This window comes from Mustela lutreola, chromosome 7 (assembly GCF_030435805.1).
Source record: "Mustela lutreola isolate mMusLut2 chromosome 7, mMusLut2.pri, whole genome shotgun sequence".
NCBI classification, from domain to species: Eukaryota; Metazoa; Chordata; class Mammalia; order Carnivora; family Mustelidae; genus Mustela; species Mustela lutreola.
In genome coordinates, this window is record NC_081296.1 from 110526679 (window position 1) to 110539959 (window position 13281).

Consider the following 13281-nt stretch of genomic DNA (forward strand, 5'->3'; position numbering starts at 1 on the left):
CTTTTGTAGGGACACACACACATAAACATGTGAAGTGAAACAGACTTATTTTAAAATGCACGAATATGCTGAAATGGCTATATCAAGTAGTCCAAAAATAATTCTCTTGACTTCGCCATTCATTATTTAGAGGATTTTAAGTTCCCTAAATCTGTTTTCCTTACTATGTTTAGGTTAGGTTACAGTTAAAAATTTCTATTCCTTAGGTTTGCAAAGTTTTAGAAATACAGAAAAACCTGTCTATTCAGTATCCATTTAATATATTTAATAGACTCTGGAGAAGGGGAAATACCCTGGTCTTAGTGAAAATACTTTAGGAAAAACTTCTTGTGGGGCGGCCAAGTAGCTCAGTCAGTTGAGCATCTGCCTTTGGCTCAGGTCATGATCCTAGAGTACTGGGATCGAGCCCTGCGTTGGTTCCTTGCTCAGCAGGGAGTCTGCTTCTCCCTGCTCATTGGCACGGGTGATCTCCCTCTCTCTTTCATAAATAAGTAAAATCTTAAAAACAAAACAAAAACAACAACAAACAAAACAAAACAAAACTTCTTAGAAAGGTATGCCTATGCTGAGTTGGAAAGAGTCGGTGGGAATCAGCCACATAAAGGCAAAGAGTGGGTGTGTGAGGGGAAGGAGGGGGAAGAGAATCTGAAGCGGACTCTGCACTGAGCACAGAGCCCTACGCGGGGCTTGATCTCACGACCGCAAGATCGTGACCTGAGCTAAAACCAAAAGTCAGAAGCTTAACCAACTGATCACCCTGGTGTCCCTTTGTTATGTTTTATAATCAAAGAGGAGTCCTTATGGGGTTGGAGGCAGAAAATGCAAGATCAAATATGTTTTAGGTCCTTCACTCTGGTGGCAATTGTGGGCCTAGGGCTGGAGGCAGACCACATACAAAGCTGTTGAACTGAGGTGAGCCTGACAGCTGAGGTAGGGCAGTGATGGTATGCATGGAGAGGAGGATGAGTTTTTTAAATGTTTATGAGGTAAAACTGGCAGGATGTGGTATGTATGATGGGGAGAAGGGGACAGGAGCTTTGATGATGACTCTTAGGTTTCTTGGGTAACTAAACTAGGTGGGTATGACAATCACTAAGACAGTACTGGAACAGGAATCATTTGGGGAAGAGGAGAAATTACCTTTGCACATGTTGATACTAAGGGTCTGTTGGACACTGAGAGTTGGAGTGGCTTTGTGGTGAGATGTAGAGCAGTCCATTGGAGATGTGTCCCTTTGAGACTTAAGGGGGAGGTAGCGCAAGACAGAGATTTGGTTATCTCAGTTTGTGGTTGGCAGGTGACATCAGGATAGCGGATAAGGTCACCCAGGTGGAGTATGTAAGAGTGAGAGGAATTGTGTGAGAGTGAAAGCTTGGGAACGCCAGCTTTAAAGGAGATGATGGAAGAAGAGGAGCCATTCAGAGAAAACAAAGATGGAAGATCCAGAACCCCAGAGGGAACACCTGAGGGATGTGGAGCCCAGTTCAGCTCAGTAGAGTGTGCTCGGGGCTGGGATCAATACAGCAGCGAGGTCCTGAGAGCCTGTTATATGTGGGCAGTTAGATGGCAGCTGGGTGCTATTTTAATAGAATGCTAGGGTGATTACAGAGCATAGAGGCGACAGATGTGGACAGCAGGAAGCTAATTCTGAGCCTCACCATGATCCTGAACTGTCTTCATGAAGTCATCTTTGACTTCAGCTGGTCTTTATCATTTATCTCTGTCTTATTAGGGTGAAAGGAAGCAAGCTCAGATAATGTGATATGCCTTGCGCAGTAGAGCGAGACTGCCTACCTGCAGAGTCAGTGAATGAATTGAAGACCTCAAGAGTCTTCAGAAAGTCCTCATGGCTTGGGACAACTGGGTGGCTCAATTGGTGATCTAACAAAGTCTCTTGACTTTGGCTCAGGTTGTGATCTCAGGGTCTTGGGATCGAGCCCCACTTTGGGCTCCTCTTTCAGCCGGGAGTCTGCTTCTCCCTCGCCCTCTGCCCCTCCCCTCTGCTTATGCACTCTTGGTCTCTCTCAAATAAATAAATAAAATCTTAAAATAAATAAATCTCAAATAAATAAAATCTTAAAAAAAAAAAAAAGAAAAGTCCTCATGCTGACCCCTGCTGATGTCATCCTTTGCTTGTTAGCAGATGAGACTCTGCTCTCTGCTGACGTGGGCCCTCACCCCTCCCTGAGAGCATGTATACAGTGTCATGGCCCTGGGCCACACACCTGTCTTCCTACAAGCACTCACCCTGCAGACTTACTAGTGTATGCTATACTGCTTGTCTTTGGGACAAATACTTAGTTTTACTGGAAATCTTACGATTTTGAAAACAGCTTTATTAAACTATTTTCCATCACAGGCAGCCCTCAACAACAGTCTTGTTTAACTGAAGCCAGTTCCGTCCTTTAATGGTTCCAGTGATATTAAGGGTCAACCCACTTTGTACTACCTGGCCTGACTTTAGCTTTCAGTTCACTCTTCTCCCCAATGCCTCTGCACTTCTCTTCCATTTGACTGAGACCTAGAACCCTTTGCTCTTCCTTTTAATGTCTTCATCAGCCCCCCTGCTGCTTTGCTTTCTTCCCTATCCAGCCTGCGCCCCCTGGCTTATTTCATACTCCCTTCCCTCTTGTGCTTCTGTCCTACCTGTGTAGTGAAGCTGCTAACCCTGGCTCTCCCCAGCCTTTCCCAGCCAGCTCTGGCTGCTTCAGACCTTCCACAGCCGTGCTGACAGATCCCGCCCCTCATTAGCCTCCACTGAGCCATTACTGCTGCCTACAAATCCTTGTAGGTATCCTTCAACTTGGGAGTTTTTCCTCAACAGGTGTTTTGCATTTTCCTTGTTTTTGTAGTCCCCTCCATGGCCCATGAATGTTAATTGATTCTGAATCTTAGCATAAAGCAAACTTAAAGGCAGTATGTTAAAATACATATGTTTCAATGGACAGTCACAGTTTATCATTTAAACTGTGTTTATCATTTAAAGTTCAATGAAGTTCATACAAACTTAGCTTATATACAGTAGCCCCATGAAAACTCCACATCGAATAGTAAGATGATGAAGCCTCCGAAATGTTTCCTTTTTTAAAATATTTATTTAATTGACAGAGAAATCACAAGTAGGCAGAAGTAGGCAGAGAGGCAGGCAGAGAGAAAGGGAGAGGCAGGCTCCCTGCTGAGCAGAGAGCCCTATGTGGGGCTCGATCCCAAGACCCCAGGATCATGACCTGAGCTGAAGGCAGAGGCTCAACCCACTGAGCCACCCAGGCGTCCCTCCAAAATGTTTTCTATACTACATATCCTATATATGGATGCACACGCAAGTTTATTGTCTTGGACATACTACTCTCTTCTGTTTTTCACAAAGCTGTGACCTCCTCAGCATTTATTTTCAGAATTTACTTCTACAGTTTCAAGTTGCCTCGAAACCTTAATAGAAACTACAAAGAGGGAAGGCAGTGTGTTTTAGCCAGGGCTCTTAGGTGCAAGCAAAGGACTCTGGCTGTGTTTAGCAGGAGAGAAATATAGGAAAAGGAAGTTGAGAAGAACTCTACAATACAGAGGACAATCTAATTTTTAAGCAGGGAATGGATATGAATAAACTTCTTCAAGGAAGACCTATAGACAGCCAATAAACACTTGAAAAGATGCTCCATATCACTGGTCACAAACAGTATGTGTGTGTTGTGTTGTTTTTAACCATTTAAGACTAAGCTGCATAGAGGCTATCCTTTACCCTTAAACTCTTCATGGTATGTTTCTTAAAAACAACACATTTTCTTACATATCCACAGTGTAGTTCTCAAAGTCAGGCTATTATCACTGATACAACATTGTTATCTATGGAAGTGATTCAGATTTTGCCAGTTGTTCCAGTAATACCCTGTTTAGCAGAAGAGAATTCGAGATCATGCCTCTTATTCTGTTGCCATTTCCCTTTAGCCTCTTTCATATAGACTCATGGTCTTTTGCTTTTTGTTTTTGTCTTTCAAGACCTTGACATTTTCTTTGATCTATATCGGCCAGTTATTTTGTAGAATGTTCTTCAGTTGAGTTTGTAGGTTCAGGTAATACATTTTGGCAAGAATATCATAGAAATGATGCTCTGTTCTTTTCACTGGACTAGATCAGGAAGTATATGAAGTTTGTCCCATTACTGGTCTTTAACTTTGATCATGTGGTTAAGATTGTATCTGCCAAGTTTGCCCCTGTAGAGTTACCATTTTTCCCTCTGTAATTAATCTATTTACAGGGAGATACCTTTAGACCACATACATATTTCTGTAAAACTTTTACTCACTAATATTGGTATCCATTATTACCGTAATGGCTGCCACATTCCATTGTTTCTTCTACAGTTATTAGTTGTTGACTTTCTGTGGATTTTCTTTTCCCCTGTTTATTTATTTATATCACTTTAGATTCATAGATTATTTATTCTTTGGCTTATAATCTATTACTGTAGTTATTGTTGTTCAGATTATCCTGACATGTCCTCTTTTGAACCCTCCCTTACTTTCTGGCACAAGAGATTCTGGATTCATTTTGTACTTGACCTGTCCCAGATCTGGAATCAGCCATTTTTCCAAGGAAGCTAATTTATGTTTTAAGTAGAAGAAGGCATCTTGTATCTTATGCTGACTTTCCAAAGTAGTATTGGCAGATGAAACATAGAAATTCCTTTAAAAATGTTACTCATCCTTTAAGATTAATTCATTCATTCATGAAGTTTCCTTTCTGTGCTTGGAGTGAAAGACTTCCCATATAAATGAAACTTAGTTCCAGTTCACATTTTAAAAACAAAGTTGAAGTAATTATTAAAGGTAACTACATGCTACACATGTTCCAAGATGAGCTAGAAACCTGGGAATTAGAAGGAAATTTGAGAAAAGAGTAAGGCTTGAATAAGTAGAAGGAATCTAAGAAGACATTCGGTTCATGGGTACACCATGAGCAAAGGTGTGACACTGGGAATAGGCATGTCTTATCAGGGAATTTTGAGGAACCTAACTGGGTGATGGAGATAATAATATTGATGATTAGTGGCTAGGTACCATTTATTGGGAACTTTAACTTTTTTTTTTTCTGTGATGCTTGATTAAAAGGCATAGAATGACTCCACAGCTTTTTATCCAAAACAATGTGTTTTAGTTTAAAAGTGGTGATTTAGGGCCATATATTATCATTAACTATCATAGCACTTGTTATCTATTTGGTAACAGATATTTAATCATTTTAGATATATCGGGAAATAGGAAGTTATTTTGCTTTGATATGCTCTATCCACCCCATTACTAGTTTCACATCAAATCTTGGAATTGAGATCCAGATTCCTGATTGATTTGATTGATTTGATTGATTTGAAATGTCTGGCTCTCACTGGCGTTGGGGTTGATAAATTTATTTCCAAGTGTGGCTTTTGATTCTTTTTGTGCTATTGAAGTTCACAGTCCCATCCCTATCTTGAAAAAAATACGTCATTTTCAACTTCAGCTATGTGTAAAGAAGAAATCACTAGAAACTAAGGACTTAGCTTTCAAGATCTTAAAATCACCAGATCCTGTGACAAAGACATCTTTGCCATATGCTGGGAGATAAACTGGAGTGCGGGCGTGTGGAAAGTGCCTAGGCCCAAACATTCCACAGGAAGTGAGAATGAGTATTCCTGAGTAGATGTTTTGCCATTTCATTAATTCTTACAATTCAGCGTAGTTCCATCTTAACCAGACTGTCCTCTAATTTGTGGGTAACAGGTTTGTTATCTCTCTAGTTACTTACTGTCTCTTCAGGCTTTCTGAACTGGCTGGAATCCTAGAGGTTCCATCTAAGAACTAAACCTCCTTCAGTCCATAGGAGACTGAATGAATTTTGTTCATTTGTTTGTTAATAAGTTAATATATGGACTTCCTAATTAAAATCTGTTGGAAGAAATTATTATACAAAGTCATGTATTAATCATATAATGTGTTGGGATAGTGCTGGGCGACTGTCATAATTTCTCCTGCTACAGTTTATAAAAAGGGAAAGAAAGTCGGTTCTTTTTGTTGGGAAAGAAGATTTCACGTTATCTGTATTTGCAGGCTTTCTGGCTCACATGCTGGAGGAATTCTTGCTGCGGGGGTGTTTTCGTTTTCTCGTCTAACATGGCAGTGGTCCATTGCAGCCGAGGTTTTTAGCTTAAACAATCTGTTTGTGGGGCTGCTTATGGCTCTTACTGTACATTTTGAAGAGGCAGCAACTGCAAAAGAAAGATCAAAGGTAACCTATTTTGATCAAAGTGAAATCACTTTTTGTTTTAATTTTTAGACAGATGCTGTATTTCTTTTTAACTTTGGGTGCTGTTTATCTGTCCTGATTACCGTCAAGGTAATCTGGGCGCATTGAGAGAGAAAATATTCTGAGTTCTTTTACTGTGAACCATGATAGCCTTTATAAAGCATGGGGCTTTTTTTTTTTTTTCCCTTTTCTCCCAGAGTTCAGAAGTTTCGTGCGTGTGTGTGTGTGTGTGTGTGTGTGCGTGTGTGTGTGTGTTAGTAAGATGCCAAATTTTATTTAGATTGACCACCTTAAATTATATACCATTATGGTATATAATATACTCTCTAATTGCAAAAAAAGACCAAATTTGTACTTTATTTTTTAACTATCAAATGTATAAATGAAGTAGTTCGGAAGAGATTCCAGTGAATTATAAGGCAAACACTAATATTAAGATCATTAGAAATGTGAGGGAACCCTGTCTTCTAAGAGCTTACAGTCTGTACAATGGGAGGTATCAAACTGTCTTAATAAAGACGGCCTTTTGTTGTTAAAGAATATACAAATGAAAGAACACCATGGTTCCCATAGATGGATCTATGCTGCTATTAAAGTTCATTTTTGGTCTAAAGTAAACTTTCTTCTGATTATGAGAATTGCACATGTTCAAAGAGAGCAAAAACATCCGTAACCTGGTTTTTAAATCGAAAGTGTTCTATTTTATTTATGTAATTTAATAGGAGAAAAAGTAAAATGGAAAGAATGCCCGAGTTTTAGTTATAGACTTTAATAGGAATTACACAATATCCTATTACTGGTAGGACTTACCTAGTTATCACGCAGGACTTTCTAAAACTTACTATGAAGACAGTCCTATTAGGTCAAACTGCAATGATGTGATGAGAATGGACAATATTATAAAAAAAAATAGCAGTGCTAAATATTAGTGTCTGTAGAAGCGAGACTGTGTCTGAAGTTGACTTCAGCCTGACCTATGGTACAAATGCTTGGTTCTCATATAAAGAATAACTTTTTACTGTTGTGCTTACTTAAGAGTTTTAGATAAATTTTTAACTTAGATTTTTTTTTTTTCAGATAGCTAAAATTGGTGCTTTCTGCTGTGGCCTTAGCTTATGTAATCAGCATACAATAGTACTCTATATTTTGTGCATAACACCATGGATTCTCTTCCGACTTTTAAAAGAGAAGGTAGGTTTTTGGATGTTTTTAATGAAAATTCACAATATTTTGTTAAGGCCTGATATTTATGGCATAAAATGCGGGGCTTTCAATTTTTTTTTTTTTTTTAGTTTTATATAAAGTGTAAATGACCCGAGGCTCTAACAACATTGACTGAAAAAAAAACAGGATTTACAAAAATTATGCAGTATTGATTGCAGTGACAGCTGGTCTGATTCATAATTTTCTTACTGATTCTGAGCAGCACCTTGATAATAATAAGCTAAAAGGAGTGAAAACGAAATAACAGATTTCCTTGATTGTGTTATTGTATGTCCTAAAACAAAGGATAGTGTATGAATGAGAGTTTATTCATTTATCCCACTGTCTGTTGAGGGCCCGATCAATGCCGATCTAGATGCTAGAGATTGAGCTCTCCCGACTAAACAGACATCATCACTGCTCTCATGAACCAAGTAACAAAATCTCTGGAAAATCACAACCCTGTTTTCTCCTAACAGATTTCTCTAGAATAAAAATGATTTATTATAGTTTTCCTTTTCCCTCAAAGGAAAAAATGATTATTGATTGAAATGGTGGTGTAAAGCAATGTAAGAAAATTACTGTACTGTGTAAGTCATTGTGAGATGGACCGAAGAAGCAGGGAGCTGAGTTAGACATGAGGTTTTGGAAAGACAGAAGCCCTTTATTCTGTCAGTCTTGCTCCGAGAGGTTAAAACAATCTTAAATACAAAGCCAGTACTGGAGTCATTTTACTTATTATTTCTTTGTATTGTTTGTATTATTATACCTCACAAACACATTATTATGTGTTTGTTTCTCATTTCATTCTTTGCTGCTATAGTCAGAACTATATTAGAAAACACAGGTTTAGTAAAATGATTATACAGAAATAGGGAAATTATGACAAAACTTTAGGTGATTGTATTTACTGTACTCGAATATATTTTGTTTTTAGCTTCTGGCAACAAAACATAAAGGATAATATGGAGGTTATAAAATTCTTACTACGTGTTAGAAAAAATGGAAATAACAATTGACAGGGAAGATCAGCTTTTTCTTGGAACTGAGTACTGTGAAGTCAGTCACGTCCAACCTTACATGAGGAATACCCAGCAGCATAACAGGTCATGTCTAACAGTGGTTTTGTAGAATATACAGAAGGTTCTTTATCTGGTCTTTTATTATATAAACCCTTGATTTTAAATAATGGAGATATAACTTAAACTGTAATTCAGTGAAGACTTTCCCATAGATTGCAAACCTAAAGAGGCCCAAATACTTTTCTTGTGGATTGACGGATGGGTAGATGGGGATGCATTCACATCCTGCTGTGAGTTAGCTTAGCTGGCCTTTTTAATTTTTTTTATTTTTATTCAGTCTTCATTTCTTTCTCTCCTTTTTTTTTTTTTTTGGCCAGCTTATTGATATACAGTTGACATATAACATTGTATAAGTTTAAGGTGTACAACATGACGGTTTGATATATGGAGAGATGGTAAAATGATCACTACAGTGAGGTTAGTTAACACATCTGTTGCCTCACATAGGTACGCTTGTGTGTATTGAGAACTTCTTCTAAGATCTACTCTCTTAGCATCTTTCAAATATCTGGTACAGTACGGTAGTCCCCATACTGTACATTACATTCCCCAGAACTTATTCATGTTAGAACTGGAAGTTTGCAGACTTTGACCACTTTTTACCCATTTCCCTCGCTCCCTACTCCACGCCTCTAGTGATCACCAATCAGCTCTGTGTTTCTGGGAGTTCCATTTCTTTCAGTTCCACTGTAGGTAAGGTCATACAGTATTTGTCTTTTTCTATCTGACTCATTTCATTTAGCATAATACCCTCAAGTTTTATCCATGTTGTTGCAAATGGCAGGATTTTCTTTTTGTGTCTGAATAATACTCCAGTGTGTGTGTGTGTGTGTGTGTGTGTGTGTGTGTCTCTTTTCTATGTCTTCTCTTAGGAGTTTGATGTTTTCAGGTCTTACAATCAAGTCTAATCCATTTTGAGTTAATTTTTTATGCAGTGTAAGACAGTGGTCCATTTTCATTCTTTTGCATGGGACTGTCCAGTTGTTGTAACACCATTTTTTGTTTTCTGCTTGAATATTTTTGCCTCTTTGCCATAAATTAATTAACCATATATGCATGGGTTTATTTCTGGGCTCTTATGTTCCAGTGATTTATGTATCTGTGGTTTTTTTTTTTTTAAGATTTTATTTATTTATTTGACAGACAGAGATCACAAGTAGGCAGAGAGGCAGGCAGAGAGAGAGGAGGAAGCAGGCTCCCCACTGAGCAGAGAACCAGATGCGGGGCTTGATCCCAGGACACTGGGATCATGACCCGAGCCGAAGGCAGAGGCTTTACCCCACTGAGCCACCCAGGCACCTCTATGTATCTGTTTTAATGCCAATATCATACTGTTTTGAATACTGTAGCTTTGTAGGATAGTTTGAAATCAGGAAGCATGGTGCTGCGGCTTTGTTGTTCTTTTTAAAAATCGCTTGGACTATTTGGGATCTTTTGTAGTTTCATACAAATGGATTGTTTGTTCTATCTCTAAGATGACTGTGGAATTTTGTTAGAGATTGCATTGAATCTATAGATTGCTTTGGCTGTTTTAACAATACTAATTCTAACAATCCATGAGCGTGGAATATTTTTCCATTTATTTATATCTTCTTCAATTTCTGTAATCAGTGTCTTATAGCTTTCAGTGTATAGGTCTTTCACTTCCTTGGTTAAATTTATTTATAGCTATTTTATTCCTTCTGATGTACTTATAAACAGAATTGGTTTAATTTCTCTCTGATAGTTCATTGCTAGTGTGTAAAAAAGTCAACAGCACCTGGGTGGCTCTAGTGGGTTAAAGCCTCTGCCTTTGGCTCAGGTCATGATCTCAGGGTCCTGGGATTGAGCCTTGCATCAGGCTCTCTGCTCAGTGGGGAGCCTGCTTCCTCCTCTCTCTCTGCCTGCCTCTCTGCCTACTTGTGATCTCTGTCAAATAAATAAAATCTAAAAAAAAAAAAGCAACAGTTGTTTTTTTTTTTATATCAATTTTGTACCCAACAACTTTACTGGATTCAGTTAGTCGTTCGAACAGTTTTTTGGTGGAATCTTTAGGGTTTTCATTATATAAAATCATGTCATTTATAGATAGTGAAAATTTTGCTTCTTCCTTTCCAGTTGTATGCTTTTTATTTTTTTTTTCTGCTCTGGCTAGGACTTCCAATACAATGTTGAGTGAATGGGCATCCTGGTCTTATTCCTGATCTTAGAGGAAAAGCAGCTTTTAGCTTCTCACTGTTGAATATGATGTTAGCTGTGGGCTTGTCACATATGGCCTTTCAATGGCCATATACCTACTTTGTTGAGAGTTTTTATCATAAAAGAATTTTGTAAATTTATCTGCATTTATTGAGATGATCATATGATTTTTATCTTTCATTCTGTTAATGTGTATCATATTGATTAATTTGCTGATGTTGAACCACTTTGCATCCCTGGAATTAACTCCACTTAATTATGGTGTATAGTCCTTTTAATGTATTGGTGTATTGTCAAATTCATTCACTAATTTTTTTGAGGATTTTTTGAGGATTTTTGCATTTATGTTCATCAAGGATGTGAAGGATATGGCCTTTAATTTTTAAAAAATTTTTATTTATTATTTTTTTATTATTTATTATTTTATTTATTATGGGGTCCTTTTCTGGTTTTGATAGCAGGGTAACAGTGGCTTCATAAAACATATCTGGAAGCTTTCTCTATACTTTAGTTTCTTAAAAGAGTATAAGGAGGACGTATATTAAATCTTTAAATGTTTGGTCGAGTTCACCCGAGAGGCATCTGGTTCAGGAATTTTGTTGGGAGTTTTTAAGTTACTGATTCTGTCTCCTTACTAGTAATCAGTCTATTCAGATTTTTCTACTTCTTCATGATTCAGTCTTGGAAGATTATGTTTTTAGGAATTGATCTGTTTCTTCTAGATTGTTCAGTTTGTTGGTGTGTAATTATTCACATATTCACACTAGTCTCTTATGAACCCTTGGCTTTCTTTGGTATCAATTGTAACTTCTCCTCTTTAATTTCTGATTTTATTTATTTGAGCCCTCTCTCTTTTTTTCTTAGTCTAGCTGGAGGTTTGTCAATTTTGTTAATCTTTTCAAAGAACCAGCTCTTAGTTTCATTGGCCTTTCCATTGTCTTTTTTTTTTTTTTTTTAAGATTTTTTATTTATTTATTTGACAGAGATCACAAGTAGGCAGAGAGACAGGCAGAGAGAGGGAGGGGGAAGCAGGCTCCCTGCTGAGCAGAGAGTCCGATGTGGGACTTGATCCCAGGACCCTCGGATCATGACCTGAGCGGGAGGCAGAGGCTTTAACCCACTGAGCCACCCAGGCGCCCCTCCATTGTCTTTTAAGTATCTACTTCATTTCTTTTCACTCTGATCTTTATTATTTCCTTTTTTCTACTAATTCGGGGCTTTGTTCATATTTTTCTAGTTCCTTTGGTGTAAATTAGATTGTTAATTTAAGATTTTTCTTTTTAACTGTCTCTACAAACTTGCCTCTTAGAACTGGTTTTGCTGTATCCCATTGATTTGGTGTGTTGTATTTATTTTCTTTTTCTTTCTTTCTTTTTTTTTTTTTTGGTGTGTTGTATTTCCATTTTCGTTTGTCTCGAGGTATTTTTTAAATTTCTTTTTCGATGTCTTCATTGACATTGGTTGTTCAGTAGTATCTTGTTTCATCTTCACATATTTGTGATCTTTTCCTGTTTTCCTCTGGTAATTGATTTCTAGTTTCATATTGTGTTTAGAAAAGAAGCTTGATATGATTTCAGTCTTTAATTTACTAAGACATGTTTTGTGGCCTAATGTATGATCTATCCTGAGAATGTTCCATGTGCACCTGAGAAAAAAGAAGAAAGTGTATTCTGCTGCTTTTGGATAGAATGTTTATAGATACATAAGTATATGTATCTATATATATATATCTCCATTACTCCATCTAATTTATTGTTTAAGGTTGATGTTGCCTTATTATTTTCTGTCTGGCTGATCTATCCATTGATAAAAGTGAGGCATTAAAGTCCCCTAATATTATTTGTATTCCTGTCATTTTCTTCCTTTAGGTCTGTTTGTATTAGCTTTAAGCATTTAGGTGTTTCTCCATTGGGTACATAAATATTGATAAATATTATATCTTTTGCTGGATTGACCTCTTTATCATTCTGTAATACTTGTCTTTGTCATTATAGCCTTCTTTTAAAATCTATTTTGTCTGATGTCACGGTCGTTAGCCATGCTTTCTTTTGGTTTCCATTTGCTCGAAACATCTTTCCATCCTTCGTTTTCAGTCCATGTATGTACTCATATCTGAAGTGAGTCTCTTACAGGCAGCAGATAAATGGGTCTTGTTTCTTTATCAGTTCAGCCACTTTCTGTCTTTTGATTAGAGAATTTAGCCTATTTACATTTAAAGAAATTGTTGGCTATGTATTTATTGCCATTTTATTGATTCTTTTAATCTGTTTTGTAATTCCTCACTGTTTCTTTCTTCTCTTGATTTCTTACCTTGCAGTTTGATTACTTTCTGTAGTGCTACACTTAGAGTCCTTTCTCATTATCATTTGTCCATCTACTATGGGTTTTGCTTTATGGTTACCGTAAATCTCATATATAATGGTCTGTGTGTATATATATAACAAGCTATTTTAAGTTGATAACAAGTTATGTTTGAATGCATTCTAAAACTATATTTTTATTCCTCTTGCCCTGTGGTTTATTGATGTCATACTTTACATCT

At 37.2% G+C, this 13281-nt stretch overlaps 1 protein-coding gene across 2 annotated transcripts in view; it reads left to right on the forward strand.

Moving 5' to 3' along the window:
* Positions 1-13281, forward strand: part of TMEM260 (transmembrane protein 260) — a 68223-nt gene that overhangs the window by 16711 nt on the left and 38231 nt on the right. For both annotated transcript variants that reach the window (XM_059182175.1, XM_059182176.1), the window contains exons 4-5: positions 6081-6258; positions 7354-7467. In XM_059182175.1, coding sequence (XP_059038158.1) covers positions 6081-6258; positions 7354-7467 — 292 coding nt within the window. The remainder of the gene's footprint in view (positions 1-6080; positions 6259-7353; positions 7468-13281) is intronic.